The 19439-nt window shown below is 47.8% G+C and overlaps 1 protein-coding gene and 1 pseudogene across 2 annotated transcripts in view; both read right to left on the bottom strand.

The window, feature by feature from the left end:
* The window catches only part of Ptpn14 (protein tyrosine phosphatase non-receptor type 14), a 149199-nt gene that overhangs the window by 47629 nt on the left and 82131 nt on the right, over positions 1 to 19439 (bottom strand). For both annotated transcript variants that reach the window (XM_029477885.2, XM_029477888.2), the window contains exons 4-5: positions 5197 to 5294; positions 2735 to 2802 (exon numbers count right to left, since the gene is read on the bottom strand). In XM_029477885.2, the coding sequence (XP_029333745.1) occupies positions 2735 to 2802; positions 5197 to 5294 (166 nt within the window). The remainder of the gene's footprint in view (positions 1 to 2734; positions 2803 to 5196; positions 5295 to 19439) is intronic.
* LOC110310193 (ATP synthase F(0) complex subunit f, mitochondrial pseudogene) lies at positions 199 to 682 on the bottom strand (annotated as a pseudogene).

Below are 19439 nucleotides of genomic sequence, written 5' to 3'. Positions count from 1 at the left end.
TGTACAACTTCATTCCCAGCTATCACCCAGGTCAGTATTTAAGACAAAACAATTGAACAAAACAAAACAAAAACCAAACAAACAAGGTGTACAAGGGTACACTGATGACTGTCCTTTGACCGCAGTCATCCCACCAGAAGGAAGCAGGCATTCCACTGTAGACTACATGACATCTTCAATATATCTCTTGGCTTTTTTTTGTTTAAGTCACCTTTTATTGGACACTAGTTCTCAGTCAGGGTATGAAGGTTCAGCCCGTTGAATTCTTCCTGGATCAGAGCGCGGCAGGCAGTTATGCTCAGCCATGAAGTTGCCCTCCATAGTGACCCCTCTTCAGTGATACTTGAGTCGCTGCTCCTGTTTGAGCTCCTTGTAAAAAACACAGTAGATGAAAACCATGTAGGCTGCCAGCACCATGTTAGTCCCTCACATGCTGCTGCCTTTCCGACTGTTGATGTACTTGTAATACCAGTCATACCCTCTCCAAAACCCTCCTGTAATGCCATGGGGCGAAATCCTGCATTGATATCCAGCTCGGCAGCTCTCCAAGTTTATCTTCCATGAGCTTCTTCTCCTTCAATGGCACGAGCGACGCCTTCTTGAAGACCTGGTATCCCCAGAAATCCAGCTGTGTGAGAAGGCTCTTGGCTTTTATTTTTATCTTCTCTTGAGAAATGTCTCTTCAGGTAACATGACACATTTTGTTATAAGGTTGTGTGTTTTCTTACAGTCACACTTGAGCTCCCACAGACACGGCTACAAGTCCCTGGTGCAAAGCGTGATTTGCAAATACCTTTCCTCTATAAACTTTGACCTTTGCTTTCGTTTGATGTGACCTTGCTGCTTTTTAGTTACTTGCACTTGACGGGTCATATGCAATGGCCAGAAGCCATTGCAAGATGGAGGTCTTCTGGCATCCCCTCTGCCTTCCCAAGAGTTTTAAAGTCAAAGGGTTTATGCCTGCATCTTAGTCCACTCATACACACAGGGTAAGGAAGGCCCCCATTTCATGTGGGTACCAAGCTCTCCCAACACAGCATATGGAAGAAGCGGCCATTCCCCTTGCCATGTCCTTGGCCTCCTTGTCAAAAGGCAACTGGTTATACATGTGTGGATCTGTTTCTGGGCTCCATTCCATTCCAGTGGTCAACGTGTCTGCCTATAAGCCAGTGCTCTACTGTGTCAGCCATCGTCACATGAGGTCTTAGTTTGGGCTACTACTGCTATGATGAAACACTATGACCAAAAGCAAGTTGGAAAGAAAAGTCTTTACTTGGCTTCAGCATCCACAGTCCATCACTGAAGTAACTCAGGACAGGAACTCAAGCAGGGCAGGGACCTGGGGGCAGGAGCTGATGCAGAGGCCATGGAGGGGTGCTGCTTACTGGCTTACTCTTTATGGCTTGTTCAGCTTGCTTTCTTATAGAGCCCAGGACCACCAGCCCAGAGACAACACCGCCCACAATAGGATGGGCCTCCCCCATCACTCACTAATTAAGAAAATGCTCTACAGAGTAGTGTACAGCCCGGTCTCATGAAGGCATTTTCTCAATTGGGGTTCCCTCCTCTCCGATGACTCCAGGCTACATCAAGCGGTTACCAGCACACGGGTTACATATCTTAGGTTCAGAAAGCACATTGTCCCCGGCTCGGTTTTTTTCCTTTGACTCAAGATTGCCTTGGCTCCTTGGGATCCTCTGTAGCAGCTCTAAGTGAATTTTGGGTCTGTCTTTCCTGTTTCCGTGAACAATGGCATTTGACCATGACAGGGGTTGCATTATGTCTGTAGACTGCTTGGGTTGCATGGACATTTTAACACAGATTCTTCCAAGCCACGGCCCTAGAGCATGTGTTTGTATAATCTATCTCTCTTCAGTGCTTTATGGTTGTCAGTGAATGAGTCATGTCGTCTTCTTGAGTGAACTCATTCCTATGTTCTTGTGCTCCTGCAAACGAGACTGACTTCTGTGTATTTCCCCGACTTCCCCTACCTCTTGTCCTCTCTTGTGGTTCTGGGGACTGAATACATGGCTACACAAGCTGGGAGAGTAATCGACATCTGAGCTGCGGGCCAGCCCACTCTCACCACTTGCATTCAAATGGTACTAACAGCTTAACTAAAGTAATTTGAGCAATAATAAATGATAGAAAGGAAGATGGGTAGATAGATAGAGACAGATGGTAGATAGACAAAGAGTTGACAGATAGATGACAGTCAAGATTGTAGATAGATAGCTAGATGGAGATGACAGACGATAGATAGATAGATGAAAGATAGATGACAGACAGAGAGAGATGATAAATATGATAGATAGATAGATAGATAGATAGATAGATGATAAATATGATAGATAGATAGATAGATAGGGATGACAGGAAGGGGTATAATAGTCTACATTTGCTGATTATGTGACTGCATACATACAAAACTTACAGATTCCATCAACAGAAGAAAAGCACCATTGGGACTGATAAATTTAAAATCAGCCCAGAAGACTCGGTGCTGCCTCTCCACACTACCAACATTCTGCCTGGGGTGGTTCTGGGGAGGGGGAGGGGGAGGGGGAGGAAGTATTTTGAGGTGGGAGGGTGCACCCTTCTACTCCTGGTACTTCAGAACACTTGTCCCTCTGTTAAAGGGTGCAGACCTCCTTCCCAGGGAGCACAGAGAATGTCAAAACAAAGACCAAAATGTCCGAGGAAAGAGATACCAAGAGAAGCACAATGAACTCACCATAGGGAAGAGCACGTACTCTCGGAGGAACTCTCGGGAATCAAACTGGTTATAGTCTCCGAAGTCAGCTGGGCAGGAGAGTCAGGGAGACAAGGGCAGCCGTTACATGAAGACATAGACAGTAAAACACAGCAAACTACCCACACACCCGCTCTGACTGCACTCTCTTTGCTGCCCCATTAAGCAACATCAGTGCCAAGGCCTATCTTACGTGGACCCGACTCTAACCTAGCAACTGTCAGTAGTACTGGCAGGTGAACTCCACTAGGTGATTTTTAGAAAGAGTGAGGAAATTTGGAAGCAAGCCCTAATGGCTATTTAAAGACTTTCAAACAAACCTGTGTTTGTTTGTTGACTGTGTACCAGGCTGGTATCTTACCCCTGTCTGCCAAGGGGACTTTCTTCTAAGTCAAGGTTAATACGGAGAAACGTGGCTGGAGATGTACCTGCAGCTGGAAAGCCCCGCTGTAAGTCACCCTTGGCAGGCAACCTCAAAAATCTTCACGCCTCCGGAACACATTTACATGTCCCAAGATGCCAGGAACCACGTTTCTCCCGTTGCCATCTCACTGCGGCATGGGGGGGGGGCCCACGTGCAAACAGAATCCGCAGAAATACCTTGACGTTCACTGCCTCGCTTCTACAAAAGCCAACCCCAGATTGGATCTCGATGGAAAAGCACTTAGCAGCAAAGTGAGAGGAAGAGAGGCTGTGTGTTCCACAGAAAGAACAACAGGGCAGAGACGGTGGAGCTCTCCCTACAGAGTGCAGCAGGTGAGGTGCTCAGGGCAGGCAGAGGATTCGCGAGCCCGTCTCAAGTTCAATCGCCTGGTACAGCTCCTTTCCCTCTGTGGGCGTGGTCTGTCTTTCTAATGGCCCAACAGGGGCTGTTAGAAAAATGGGGGGGGGGGTGCTGTCTGAGGGTGCGAATTCATCCACATGTGTGCACATGGAGGCAAGAAGCCAACCTCTGGTCTTTCTCAATTGCTTCTGCGACCTTATCTTATGAGACAGGGTCTCCCACTGACTCTGAAGTATTCGGTGTTCTGTCCAGCAAGCCCCCGGAAGCCTCCTGTCTATGTGGGTTCTTGGGGACCAAGTCAGGCCCTCACCCTTGCAAGCTAGCACTTTACCGGTGAACCATCTCTCCAGGCCAAGAGAACCATGCTTTAACATTATGTACTTAAAGGAAGTCTTATCATACAGACAAAATAACTCACTTCAAGGCCCTAATAGAAAGGGAATCGAGGCTGACTCCACCAACTTCCTCAAGGGTCTACCAATACCCAGGATGCCCAAGCAGTGAGGAGAGGACACACGGAAAACAGAAAGAAAAGCCTCTCAAAGACCTAAGGCCCAGTGTGAAGGTGAAGGGCACACTGCATGTTCTCTACCCTCTGCCATTTGAGGATGGAGAGATGATGACTCAGCAGTTAAGAACATGTGCTGTTCTTGAAGAAGACATGGGTTAGTTCCCAGCACCCACATGGTGGCTCACAGTTGCAGTGCATCTGGTGCCCTCTTCTGGCCTCCTGAAGCATTGCACACACAGTACATAGATACACACACACATAGGCACACACTCTATTTTCAATATGAGCAAATGCATTTAAACCATTATTCAATAAATAGGTAGGTAGGTAGGTAGGTTGGTAGATAGATTGATAGATGGATAAATAGGTAGACAGATGATTGGTACATACACACACACACACACACAGAGAGAGAGAGAGAGAGAGAGAGACAGACAGACAGACAGACAGACAGATACGGTACAGATCTGGAGAATGGTTAATGACTTGGAGCATGCTCTTCTTCCAGGAGACCTGAGTTTGGTTCTCCACATGTGGTGACTCACGGTCACCTGCAACTATAGCGCCAGTGGGGCTGACACCCTCTCTTGGCCTCTACACACACCTAAACCACACTCACACATGTACACATAAATAAAAATGTAAACAGAAAGCACACATAATAACACTCTCCACGACGTCGTAAAGATTGAGAGACAAGTCCACCCAACTCCTGTCCCTCATCATACATCTGCCATTGACTTAATGCTCTCTAGTAAACTCTACTACAGGAGGTATGAAACATCGGTTAATGCTACTGTACTTTAAGTAGTGACAGCAAATTATTCATACTATCAGGGTATGATCATACCTTACAGAGAAATGATCCTGAGAAAATGTCCTCCACACTCTGAAAGACAGCTTCAATTACAGGTAGGATTTTAAAACTATTATTCTTCACCCAGAACCAGAATCAAACAAGCATTGACTGATTCGAAAGCAGCTTCGAGACATCTTCTCCTGTCACCCCAAATCACTAATTTTTCAAATTAATGCAAAACATCTCAAAGTGGCCAGGAGGCCTCAGCCATGGGTTGCTTAACCAAATCTAACTGTTTGTTCTGGGTGAGCATACTGAAGCAGGACACAGAAGTCCACAGGAGGCCTTACCTTGCACAGCTAAGCCAGCTAGCCGGATCACTTGTTCCAGGGAGCACCGCAACCGTCCTTCAAGCACATCTTTTTTGACTTGCAGGTAATACTGATATCTGTTACAGGAAGAGAGGACCAACTGTAAACAGGGACACTGGGATCCGTTCCCAGCAGGGTGTACGGGTGACGCTGGGATGTCACCTACAGAAGACGGACAGTGGCCTCTGCCCCTGGGTCCCTCTGTTCCATAGCAGGTGCGGAAGCCAGTTCACTGTTCGTGAGAACACACTCTTCAGACACTCTGCTGTGGGCCTCAGGGTGACCCGTGACCAGAGAGGTCACGGCAACACTCAACAATGCCCTCTTTCGATGGCTTAATTAGCAATTTGACAAAAATCTAGGATCACCCGACAGATGGGCCTCTCTGCGTATGTCGGGGCAGTTGGGGGGGAGGGGAGATTATATTGATTGCCCTAATTGAGGTAGAAATAACATTTTAAAATAATAAGCATGAATCTTTAAAAAAATAAAAACGTATAAATGTAAGAGTCTGGTCGGCCAGACTACTAATTGGCCACTAACGTGAAATTCTGCTGAAGCTCTTCCAGAGTGAGGTTTAGCCTCACATGGTTGCGATCCATGAAAACGTCGCTGATTTTAACTTTCCAACCTGGAGTACTTTTTTCCAAAAGCAAACTGTAGACAACAGACCGTGCAGCCTCCTAAGAACAGAAGCTCGAACAGTGCGCACTGCCCCTGACGGAACTACTGCTTCAGAATGGCCCACGGGAAAAACCTCCACACAGATGCTTGTCTCGAGGGCCCCCACAGTTGCCTCTCTGACCAGACTGCCCCTGCTATGCTGTCTGAAATACTGGCAGCCATTTTGCTCCTGGTAAGAACCACTCTGTATTACAGCTTAACTTTGACAGCTCTGTCTGGGAACCCAAAGGTCACCCCAAGCCTGGTTTCCCTAGACATGGAGGACTGATTATGGCAGGGTATGCCTGCACTACCACAGGTGCGGTGACACTCTGAAAAAGGCTCCTGGAGGGTAAAACACTGGCGCTCTGCCCACACCAGCCCATCCCACCCGGGACTATAAAGCAGGGAAAGACACAAGACAAGACGAAACAAAACAAAACAAAACAAAAAACAGGTTAGTCTCTGGTGGGAAAATTCTAGCCTCAGATCTGAAGGGCAAACACTGGGAGTTAGCTAATTAATTATTTTAAATCAAATGTAATATGCAACAGAAAACTAACTTTTGTTTCCTGCTCCCACCTGATCTTTTATCTGATAAATTTATAAACATTTTACAGGTTTCACCATTCAATCAGGGATCTTCCACCTACCATTATCATTGGGCTGTACCAATGAATGACCTGTATCAATGAATAACTCTATCAATAAATGACCTGTATCAATGAATAACCTGTATCAATGAATGACCCGTATCAATAAATGACCCATACCTATGAATGACCCCTATCTATGAATGACCCATATCAATGACTCTATCAATAAATGACCTGTATCAAAGAATGACCTTCACTGAGCTTTAGAGGCCAGTCCATCAGAAAACCTTTGTCTGTTTGCCCATCAGAGGCCACCACCCCTCTGCGGACACTATTCAGTCCTTAACTGTCATCACAGTTCAGATTCCTCTTACCCTCAAGTCCTACCACATGGGCAAGGAATTAGACACAAGAATTTACCACCAAAGTCATTTGCTGGCTATCAAAAGCCAGTTTCTCCAATTCTGGTAAGTGCTTAGATCAAGGGAGGAAATGCCAAGATCAATACTAAATCCAGTGAAACCAAGGGCATTGCGGAGAGCAGGGAGATGAGAGGGAGAGAAGTGGGAAAGAGCTAGAAAGGGGAAGGAGAACGAGAGGGGAGAGGAAGGGAGGAAGGGAGAAAGAGACAGAGAGAGAGAGACAGACACAGAGAGAGGGCACTGTATGCATGTGTGGGTGCAAATTCATCCATGTGTGTGCACATGAAGACAAGAAGCCAATCTGGTTTTTCTCAATTGCCTCTGTGACCTTTTCTTATGAGACAGGGCCTCCCACTGAATCTGAAGTGTTCAGTGTTCTGTTCAACAGGGTCCCAGATTCCTCCTGTCTATGGAGGAAGGGAGGAAGGGAAGAAGGGAGGAAGGGAGGAAAGGAAGAACGGAGGGAGGGACAGACTGATTCTTAGGGTGTTTAATGACAGTATCTGCATGGCAGAGGGAAAAGGAAGCTACAACTTGTTAATTCCTGATAATCTGAACAAATAACACTGAAGCACAAGCTTTTGAACTTAGAATCTTGACAAGAGTTAAGTCAAAACACCCAACACTAAGAAGCCTGGGGTTGGCCACAGAAAGGCAAGCTTCAGCCACATCCTCTGGCATTCTGCTCTGCTCTGTGTAGAGCACCAAGTCCCTAATTCCCAGTTTTCATGCCTCTCCCAAGGAGAATCAAAGGCTGGCCCCAGGCAGTATGGTCCACAGCCGCTGTGCTTGCCTGTCTCTCCTCTGAGCCAGGCTACAATCATAACCCCAGTTTCTCTGTTCTTCTTTATTGCGGGAACCCACCAAGGCTTCACATTATCCCCTTTGCTTGGAGGAGCACAACCCTCTTCAAGACAGGCAGAGCTTGCATCACCTTATTTAAACCCATGAGATGCTGGTGTTTAAAAACTAACAGTGTGGCTGGGCGTGGATTTCTGAGTTCGAGGCCACCCTGGTCTACAGAGTGAGTTCCAGGACAGCCAGGGCTATACAGACAAACCCCGTCTTGAAAAAACAAACAAAAAAAAAAAAAAACCAAAAAAAAACCAAAAAACAAAAAACAAACAAAACAAAAAACCTAACAGTGTGTATCTGGAATCCCAGCACTCAAGGGGCTCAGGCAAAAGATCATAAATCCAAGGCCATCCCAGGCTATATAGTGAACTCTGGGCTACCCTGGAGTGAGACCTTATATCAAAACAGAACAAAGCACTGCTAACTGCTGTGCACCTCCTAGGACGCAGCTCCGTGAGTCTGAGGAGGGGCTGAGGGCTGTGTCTCCAGGAGGATGCTTCTCATCTCAGACACACTGTATGGCCGCCACCCTTCAAGGCTCTGCACTCTGCACTCAGTGCCCTCTGCCATCTTGCTCACTGCGCCCCTGGGCCAGTTCTCCAGGGAACAGTGACTCACTCCCTCCAGGTAACCTCTCTTCAAGAGACCCTGGGAAGTACCTGGGAGTCTTTTGTGGAGGCTTTCATCTCCGCAACCCCAGCAGTTCTTAGAGGGAGGAAACAGAGCCAGTAAGAGGGTCCTTAAGTTATCAAAACCCCTTTTAAGTGCCAAGAGTTCACCGTGAAAGCAGACGCGCAGGCACATCTTTGAAGACGAGCCACTTGGAGCCTGAGGGTCCTACTTTCACAACTGAGAGGATGAGAGCAGAAAGAGAATCAAGGAAAAGGTGTCAGCTTCACCCCGTGGGCCACACAGTCTCTCTCCAGTAATGTTTCAGGGCATCAAAACCAAAAACAAAACCCCTTAAGATCCTGTGAGCAGGCTCTCAGGCAGAAAGCACCTTCAGGTTTACTAAGGAAAGCTACAGCAGGGTTCTCAAAACTGACCAAAGTGGTGGTGCGGTGGGGACCTCAGCTGGAAAAGGAGGCAAAAGCTCACCTCCTCCTACTAGTCACACAATATCTGAATCCCCGGGACACCCCTTCTCTACCATTGGTTGCTTCCACTTATTTTCAGTCCTTCAAGCCAGAAGGGCAAGCAGGTGTCAGCATGAACTTAGGAAGCACTTCCTGGGAGCACTTCCTGGAAACATAAATGCAAAACTTGGGAAGGACCAGACCGCAGTCTCTGCCTCACAGGGACCCAGTTAGTCCATCAAAGTTCTTTGCTGTGCTGTCTGATGGGACAGTCTTCCAGGACCTGGGGTGGGGTGGGGTAGGGGATGTTTGTAAAGGTGTTGTCACCTGTGACCCAGAACGGAAATTGTCTCCCATGTCACCCTGGAAGTGAAAAGAAACAGCCAAGAAGCTGTCAGTAGATTCTTTTGGGGACCGGATCAGTAACCAAGAAATCCACTAGATCCAGCTAACCAGCAACTCCATTTCTCTTGAGCCCAAGGCTTGTTGTCATTCAGCGACATCCAGCTCTTTGTTGCTGCCGTTTTCCAGACAGGGTCTCACGGATGCCAGGCTGGCCTCCAACTCCCTATGTGAGCAAGGATGACCTTGAAGCCCTGTTCGTCCCGTCTTTGTCTTCTAGAGGCATGAGCCACCGTGCCTGATACGTACTGCTGAGGACCGATCCCAGGGCTGCTTCATGTTAGGGAAGCTCTCTACCTACTGGGCGACATCCCAGCCCACATACATGGCAGCTCCAATTCAGACCATCCTGTGACAGGAAATAATGACTCCAACTCTACAGTGAGGAACACTGGATGCTCCTCACGCGTGTGTAGGCTGGCAGATGCCTGTGCTTGGATACAGTGTCGGGGATGTAGTATGTTCTACCTGGAAGCCACCCAGAACACGAAGATCTCTGGGCACTGACACGTGCCGTCACCACACGAGACTTTGGTAACGGTTACTAGTAAGACTGAAGGGGAAAAAAAAAAAAGAACAAAATTTGAACTACTTTAGAAATTATCTGCTAGCTTTACTTTCCCACTGAAAGCCCCTTTGTAAAATATAAAAATGGCGCCCTGCAGGATCTGAGAGCAGAGCTGGCGTTCTGTTTTTAGAATTGTTGGGCTCCTCTCTGTTTTGGTTAGAGATACAACTCTCCTAACTGCAGTGAAGTAAAACTGTGGGTCCTATTTTAGAAACATACAATTTCATGGAAGTACACTCCACCCTGTCAGCACTGTGGGTGGAAAGGAAAAATCCAGCCAGCCAATCGTCATGCCAGGAAATGAAAGCACAGCCAAGTTTCCAAAGAGGTCCGCTTTGAATCTAAGCTTGCACAGAAAATGCTAAAACATTCTTCATACTCAAACGTCCTCGAGGCATCCCATCTGGCTGTGGAGACCCAGGGGCTAGTCTTAGGTTACAGGCCAGCTCTCCCTGTAAGAATCGGGTGATAATTCTATACGTTAAATCAAAGTAGATTTTCTCATCTCATTTTTCATCTTGATTTTAACCTAAAGCAAAAACTCATTCATCGAGGAAATGGTAGTTTCCCTGTGTGATGCAGACAAGGGTCCCAACAATTGCTTTGGCTAAACATGGTAACTGGGAGCTGACAGATGCTCTGAGGTAAGCTAGGGACGGGGTGAGGGGAGGTCCTCCATCCTGAATGTCCATACTCTACGGCATGAACAACTTTTCCAACTTCCTTCTTCCTCCAGGATTTTGAACTGAAGTTTGTGTTTATTTTTAAACACTAAACTTGGCCAAGCCAAGGAAGCACTCAGTATTCTGACAGAGGTATGAAGTCCCTAAGAAACTACACAGCATAACATTACATTCAAAATGTTTGGCTGGGTCCCCTCAGTTCCATTTTAATTCACATGTGAGGAACCTGAACATCCTGTCTGTGTGTTGTACTTGCAGGGTTGTTCCTTTTGGTTGAGAAACGCCTGTGGTAGCCTACAAAGCAGGGCCTGCCTCACCGCAGAACCACGAGAAAGGCGCCAGGAACTCAAAGGCCGAGGACACGTAGCTTTGAGAGTATGTTTCCCACCCCTCCCCCAACAGAATCCTTCATTCCAAGTCTAGGGCAGCAGAGGATCCCCAAGTTGGGAAGAGCCCATCACGATGGCTAAGCTTTCAGACCTGGATTTGTCCTGACTGCCTTGCAAGAACACCAGCATGCCCACAGGATGGAGGCAGAGGAGTGGAGCACAGTTAAGGTACTGTATGTAGATGCTTGTTTGGAGGACCCACCCCCAACACTAGATGACCTCATTTTCTGGTAACAGTGTTGGGCTCACGGAATGTGACTACAAATGGTCGCAACTCTCTAGCAAACATCTTCAGAGCCCATGTGGTTCCTATTTCCCTCTGTCCTGAGATCTTTAGTGTGCAAGAAGGGACTTGTGTTGCTCCTATATCCGAAAGTTGACTCTGCAAAGAGCGTCAGTATTGGGTACAGTCCACTGATCAGTTCGGGGCACAGTCCTCTGATCATGAGCGCATTACAGATTTGGGGGCCTTGAACCGATGCTGGATAGTTAATTCTAAACAAGAAAGTCCGTTGAGAGTTTAACATCCATGCCTAACACCTGCATGTGGACAGCAGGAAACTGTTCTAAGAGACTGACTTGTCCAAGGTGACATTGCTTCCTAACCGAAAAGCCAGACAGCAATCACCTCCAAGCAGGGCCAACCACGGATGTAAAAAGGGGGAGCCCTCCTTTTCCCTGAAATCCCCAAGTAAAAATGAAACTGAAAATATCACAAACAGAGATGTGTGTGGCCCATGCTTCTGAGAAAGGCTTGCAGAAGCTGGCCCTTCTCCACAAGAAGTTGTGTGCCTCAACATCAGTGAGGCTAGCCTGGGGATATACTTAGGATGCACAATCAGTGAGGCTAGCCTGGGGATATACTTAGGATGCACAATCAGTGAGGCTAGCCTGGGGATATACTTAGGATGCACAATCAGTGAGGCTAGCCTGGGGATATACTTAGGATGCACAATCAGTGAGGCTAGCCTGGGGATATACTTAGGATGCACAATCAGTGAGGCTAGCCTGGGAATGTACTTAGGATGCACAATCAGTGTGGCTAGCCTGGGGATATACTTAGGATGCACAATCAGTGAGGCTAGCCTGGGAATGTACTTAGGATGCACAATCAGTGAGGCTAGCCTGCGAATATACTTAGGATGCACAATCAGTGAGGCTAGCCTGGGAATGCACACAGGGTGTGCTTCTTCTATGGCTAGAAACTCTCCAGGTCTGTTTTTTGCTGCCTGAAGCCAGGTAGGTAGCGATACTCTGAGCTGTGACGGCTGGTCTACATTCTCAGTGTCGCTGTGTGTTCCTTTCCATTCATCCTTCCTCCGTGGCTCAAATCCAGCTCAGCCAACAATGCCCCTCATCTGAAGAGCCAATATAAATGTCACAATTTGTAGTACATCTTTCCATTCGGTCTTTGAGGCCTTCACGGAAGCATGGAGGATCAGAGTGCGGAAAGGACATCAGCTGTCTTAATGACTAAGAGCAGGGTAAGGTTTAGAACGCCACCTCCTGGACAGAAACCTTTCTTTGCAACTAGCAGTATCAGAAAGCCCCTTTCCGGAATTTACTGGAACCTTCTCCCAGGATGGTGGAGAATGTACCAAAGCATCACAGAACATTGCTCTCTACTTGATGTTGTCCTGTACCAATGCAAAAGGTGCGAGCCGTCCTAGGACCCTGGGGTATGAGGAAGCAAACCGAGCCCTAAGACTGTCAGGGCTGGGTAGCAGCAGGGGAGGGAAGCTCACCCATGCATTCCAAAGACTGTTCTCAGCTGAAAAGGGACATAACGAACAGGGTGGTCCACACGGGTTTTGTCCTCCATGTGCCGTACAGTCGCTAGACAGTCCTACACAGGCCATTTCCTGCCCCAGCCCTGAGCTCTCAGAACCCTTGGGAAGGATATATTTGAGTTCATGATTCCTGATATGTATGGTAATGTGTCTGGTACCCGGTCCGTGCACTAGCTAAAAAGCTTTGATGTTCAATGAATGTCCGAATTGGCCGTCAATGAAAACTGCACCAGCAGCAAACTATGGGAAACACAATGACCCCAGAGAAAAGCTAAAGAGATGGAAAGGGGCTAACCCTACAAGGGACATGGACGACCTTAAAAGGGAAAGTCCTCCAGCCTTCCTCACAATCACAGCTAACTGATGTGTACTCCTGAGAACACACACACACATGCACACACACACACTTTCTCAAACATACACAGACAGGATTTCCATGGCAGGTGTTCAACTCCACAAAGCTTCAGCAGCACCTGATCAAGCGTCACCTTCCCTGAGACACCCACCTGCTTAGGAAGACTCTCCAAGTCTCTGTGATTCTTTCCTAAAAAGGACACTGTTTGTTTAAATGCACACAAACACACACGGGCTCTGAGCACTGGGGGAAAACACCAGGACCAGCAAATGCTGTGTAAGAAACAAGGCAAGCCCAGACCTGATCCACACTCTCTGCTCTCCAACTCCTGAGTTAATTATAACAAATTACAGGGACAAGTTGAGCATATAGAGACCATAAACGCCCTAATAGTGGCCTATACCGGGGTTCTGTGTGAAACAGAAACTCAGTTTCCACAACACATCACGGAGCAAGAGGGAATGACCAGACTCTGTTTCTCTGCCCTATGTCGGTGGGCACAGGTCCCTTCCCATCCAATCCTATCTGGAGGACTAGAAAGGATCACGGGAGGAGGGGGGGCTACCTGCTTCGGCTGAGATGAAACATGCTTACAGAAACCTGAAAAAAATATAGTGTAAAGTGTAGATGCCAAAATAAAATATGAGCTGGCTGAAGCAGATGCAGAGACCCACAGCCAGAGCAGAGACAGAGCTTGGGAAGTCCCGAGGACAAGCATACACTCTCTACAAACCCCTTGACCATGACAGCAAATGTTGCATAAGAAACAAGGCAAGCCTAGACAAGATCCACCTCTCTGCTCTTGAACTCTTGAGTTAATTATAACAAATTACAGAGACTCCATGTACAGTGTATGAGCCGGGAGGGGGAGGGGGTAGAGGGTGGGGGTTGGGGGTGTACACCTTTAATCCCAGTACTTAAGAGGCAGGTAGATTTCTGTGAGTTCAAGGCCAGCCTAGGCTCCAGGTCAGCCAAGGCTCCAGGTCAGCCGAGACTCTGTCTCAGGGGGAAAAACCACACCACCTTGAGTATGAATAGCACCGCAACCTACAGTACCAAAAGAGAAAAGGTCCCAACGTCAACTGCAAAAGAAGAAAGAAATTACAATGATCCCACCATGCTACAACTCCACAGGAAGAGGTAGAGTCTCTGAGCATGCTGGGACATCCCCGGGAAATCACACAGAGGACCCACCTAGGCTACCAGTGAGCCCTGTCCCTTAAGGAGAACAAGGATGGAGAACTGAAGGGAGCCCTGCTGTGGGCAGGCTAAGCAAAGGAGCCAGACACAGAGACCTCATTTGATATTCCACTGACAGGAAGATAACAGAACCTGGGAAGGAGCAGGAGAAGAAGTAGAAGATGAGGAGGAGGAAGAGGAAGAGGAGGAAGAGAAGGAGAAGAGGAGGTGGAAAAGAGGAGAAGGAAGAGGGGGAAGTGAAGGAGAAGAGGAGGAAGAGGAGAAGAAGAGGAGCGAAAGGAGCTATGGGAGTTCTGACATTAGATGGTAGAGATGGTTGCCCAACTCTTTGAATGCACTAAAAACACTAGATGCACATGTTTAAATAACTAACAAGATGGTTTTTTGTTTTCGTTTTTGTTTTTTTACATTTTATGAATTTTAGCTTAAAGGAAAAAAGCAGGTGAACAAAACACCCAGGATTCCTAATAAGGAAACAGTCTCAAGCTCACAGACCGGCCTGACTCTGTGTGTGGCCTCCAGGACCCCGGGACCAGGCTTACACTGTTTGTGTGCTGGGCATTCATCCTCCATCAGAAGGTCCGCTAAGTGTTTCTACCTGTGACAGCCAAGCGACCCTCTAGGCTCAGGTCAATTTTTCTCTTCTCCAATCCCACACAAAACAGCAGAGGTCACAGTCCCACAGTGCTTCTGAAGACTCTAGTGTCCTCCAGCCCAGAGCACCCCCGAACGCTCAATGCTCCCCACATCCCCAGCACTCCTCCCTTCCTCCTGCAGAGCCCAGGGTCCTGCGCCATCTCCTCAAAGTGCACCTGAGAGACACAGAAGGAAGAGAGAGGGAGGTGTGTCACTTCCTACGAAAGTTGTTAGAAGTTATGTCAAGGGCATGCAGGAGTTGCAGAAATGGCTAGGTGTTTAGACTCTGTGCTCAGGAAGGAGCCTGAAGCAGGAGCAACACTTGAGAACAGGAGTTCAAGACCCTAGGGGAACACTGAGAAATCCAGTTGGGAAACAGTTTGGGCTGGCTAATCGACGTGTAAAAGCAAAAGCGCCTGTCATATAAACCTGACAACTGTGTCGCTGGGATCCGTGAGGCTCATGTGGTGGTGTGCACAGTCTCATACTCCTACTGCAAGACTGGGGCAGAGGCAGGAGAATTGTCTGGGAGTTAGTGGGTGTGATGGTTTCTGTATGCTTAGCCCAGGGAGTGGCACTATTAGGAGGTGTGGCCCTGTTGGAGTAGGTGTGTCACGGTGGGTATGTGCTATAAGACCCTCATCCTAGCTGCCTGGAAGCCAGTATTCTGCTAGCACCATTCAGAAGAAGATGTAGAATTCTCAGCTCCTCCAGGACCATGTCTGCCTGGATGCTGCCATGTTCCCGCCTTGATGATAATGGACTGAACCTCTGAACCTGTAAGCCAGTCCCAATTAAATGGTGTTCTTAAAAGAGCTGCCTGGGTCATGGTGTCTATTCATAGTAGTAAAGCCCTAAGACAGTGGATCAGCTAGCCTAGACTGTACAGCGTGGCAGAGCCTGGCTCAAGTGGGATGGAAAGTGGAAAGAGAAAACATACTCGTGAAAGTTGGCCTTTGACCTCTCCATGTGCCCCTAAATATATACAAAGATGAAGGACAAAAAAAGAGAGGATAGAAGTGGAGGGGGAAGGAGCTGGGGTGGGAAGGGGAAAATTAGGGGCTGGAGAGAAGGCTCAACAGTAAAAGTACTTAGCATGTATATACATTTGAATTCAACCCTTACTGATGCAAGCTGTGTGTGTGTGTGTGTGTGTGTTTAAGGTTTACAATGAACAGCATGGTAGGGTAAACACTAGTCACTCATGAAATGGGAAGAATGTGAGTTTGGGCTGCTAACCCATGTTCAGAAAAGGAACCAGCAGCCTTAAGGAAGGAAATAGATCAAGACACGAGGTAGCCTACTCATTAGCCAGCTCTGGCTCCTCCTCTGAACTGCAGCTGCAGAGCAGGGAGCCTTCATCCCTCTTAGGCTAGTAATAAATATGACTTGACTCATCTGCTTGAAATACACACCTGCCTGCCCTGCAAATCATGTGTCCACAATATGAGCTCCCATGCACTGTGGGAACAGGAGCTTAAATTACCCCTGGAAGCGTGAGTCAACCGCCCAAGGACCCAAGGAGTTGTCTTTCTGTTACAAGCCAGGTATATGGCAAGAAGTCAGTAGAAATGCCTAAAAGTGTGGTTAGCAGTCGGAGAGAGAAGGGGACCGTTAACAATACCCACGCCACCTCCCACCCCCACCCCCCAACCCCCCGGTGTAGGGATAAATGACAGCAGAGTCAGGGAACCGGCCTAGAATTCCTTAACTTATCTAGAATTTTTAACGAAAAGCAACACCACAGCCCAAAGGGGTCTGTCCCCTGTCTGAGAAGTCATGTATCTAAAGCCAGGAGGAAATACTACAGGCTTAATAGATGTTTGAAGGAGGGATGAGGCAAAAGAATTAATTACTTATATATTCCCTAGAATCTATGATAAAAGGAGAAACTACAAACCTTCAAGCCATTCCAAGTAACGGTGGCCAGACTCTTGACCAGCGACCCTGGAAGTGTGGATGGAGATGGAGGAGCCATTGAATGTCAGGTTTCTGCCTCTCACCCCAACTCCTGCAGGAAAAGCCCAAGAACCAAGCCTTTCCCAGTTCCAGTAACTGTGCCAGTCTGGACCTCCAACCCTCAAACCATGCTGTAGAGTAGACCAAGCTTCCACACTGCCCAGAAGGCGAGTGACACGCCAGACCCTGGGATACCTGCTGCTGTGGAGACCTCAGCTTGAGCTGGATAGGAAAGGGATTCTCTCTAGGATGATAGGCAGAACCCCCCTCCCCCACTCTTGCTGTCCGCAGTCATCTTAGGATCCCGATGTCCCCGGCTCTACAGAGTGATTCCCCTGTGGCACATACATCATCACATCATCTCAGACCTATGCCACCCTTTAATCCTATTTGTGGGCTGGAGAGATGGCTCAGTGGTTAAGAGCACTGACTGCCCTTCCAGAGGTCCTGAGTTCAATTCCCAGCAACCACCTGGTGGCTCACGACCATCTGTAACGGGATCCAATGCCCTCTTGTGGTGTCTCTGAAGACAGCGACAGTGTACTCATATGAATAAAGAAAAGTAAAGAAAAATAACTTTAAAAGGATTATCTCTGCACACGTGGGCCTTGAGGTGCAGGCAGCAGAGACCGCCTGCCGGACCCCTGTGTCCTACGCTGTGCATGCGCAGTGAATAGGTACTTCTATGTCTTCCATTGTCTAGGAGCATAGATCTCACGGGGAAAACAGAAAGAAGAGGAAAAACTACCTCAAGTCTGAGCCATACTACAACACGAATCCACTAGCCACTGATGGAATTCCCAGAGCTGGATATGAATAGTTTTCTTATAGGATCCTCAAAAGTAGCTGGTTATGGAGAACACGGCAGCGACTGCCAAAGATGAAATACCAAACCAGCAATCTGTCCCGGACCGAGAATCTCCCATGCTGTGGTTTCTGCAAAGCTCTGCTCAGGTTTTTCAGCACGGAAATGGCTCCCTATAATCCTGTTTTTCAAATCCCCATTGGACTTCTCAGTAATTCTAAGTGTCCTCTCATCCTTACAGATCTACTTTTCTCACTGTCTCCGTATCAACAGCAAAATCTTTTAAAAAAATTCCTCCTGTGAGTGGATGTGTCATGCAAGTACATGGTCACACGTGGTCATGTGTGTGGGGCATATCTGCACATGTGTGTGGGAACCCAAAATTGTTGTCTTGAGATTTTCTCCATGACTCCCCGGATGCTTCTTCGAGTTGGGGTCCTTTAATTGAACCCAGAGCTCACAACTGTGGCTCCTCTTGCCAGCCTGCTTGTTCCAGGGATCCTGTCTTCTGAGTCAAAATTACAGACATGCCACCACGTCCATCCAAAATTTTTGTGGGTTTCTGCGAATCTGAAGTCTGGTTCACAGCGGGTTTAACCACTGAGCTATCCCCAAGGCAACAAGATTTTTTTCTAACCCTAGACACAAAGATAATTTTAGGGTAGGAAAAAAAATTGACTGGATTAGAAAAAAAGGATGAGCCAACATTTCACAGGCCTGCCTGACTCCACACAGGTGGACGGCAACCCTTTGTTGAAGATGCAGGCAGGATGAGGAACTGTCAGGCAGAGAACCGTAATTCTCATCTCCTAGTCCACAAGGGGACAGCTACCATCACAGTCCTCCTCAGCCTAGGATCAAGAACTGGAAACTATCCATTAGCATTCAGAGAGGGAGCACAAGAAGCATGCTCTCCATGAACCAAGAACTTAAGGGCAGTGCCCTAACGTTTTGATATGGAATGTTCCCAGAGGCCCAACAGCCCTAGGATGGCTCTGTTGGGAGGAGACAGAGTGAGGAAGGGGCTGGAGGCCTGCAGACTCAGCCCTTCCTCTGCCTTACTCCCCTCAGACATAGAGAGAGAGCTTGGCTCTCATGTGTTCCTATTCCCATGAGCCACCACAGGAGGACAACAGGGTCAACCAGTCATGAACTGACACCTTCCAAGATGGGAGCGGAAAAATAAACCCTCACTCTTTCTAGGCTGGTTTTGTCGGGATTAACACATAGAATCAAGACACTAGGGAGAAAGACGAGGCAGAGAGGCAGGCAGGCAGACAGATAGACAGACAGACAGGCATACAGACAGACAGGCAGGCAGGCACAAAGGCAGAAAGGCAGACAGACAGGCAGGCAGAGAGGCAGGCAGGCAGGCAGACAGATAGACAGACAGACAGGCATACAGACAGGTAGGCAGGCAGGCAGACAGGCAGACAGACGCACACCCGCACGCATGAACACACACCACCAGCCATGCAGCATAGATGATAAATAACAATGAAGAAGGTGCCATCTCTAAATATAATCAAGTATATTGGGAGCGCACAGCATATTAAAACCACATTTTAAAAAATAGGGCCAAGGACTTCTGGAAGACACCGGACCAATGGTGGCGTCATACCTTGATGTGGACTGAATAAAAGCCACACTCACCATTGCTATAACAACAGCACCACTGACCGCCAATGCACTAAGGACCCAGCCAGGACTTCTAACTGTCCTCTGCACTTTAGCTGAGCATGGCCACACTGCCTGACTGGTCCTTCTGGACTGAACCTGGGCTTGATGGTCCTATTAATGCCTCTGTGGCTTTCAGCCATTAA

Source organism: Mus caroli, unplaced genomic scaffold (genome assembly GCF_978045245.1).
Source record: "Mus caroli unplaced genomic scaffold, Mus_caroli_1 scaffold_1, whole genome shotgun sequence".
Lineage (NCBI taxonomy): Eukaryota > Metazoa > Chordata > Mammalia > Rodentia > Muridae > Mus > Mus caroli.
Note: the sequence above shows the minus strand (reverse complement) of the source record. Positions and strands in the feature narration are given on the sequence as shown.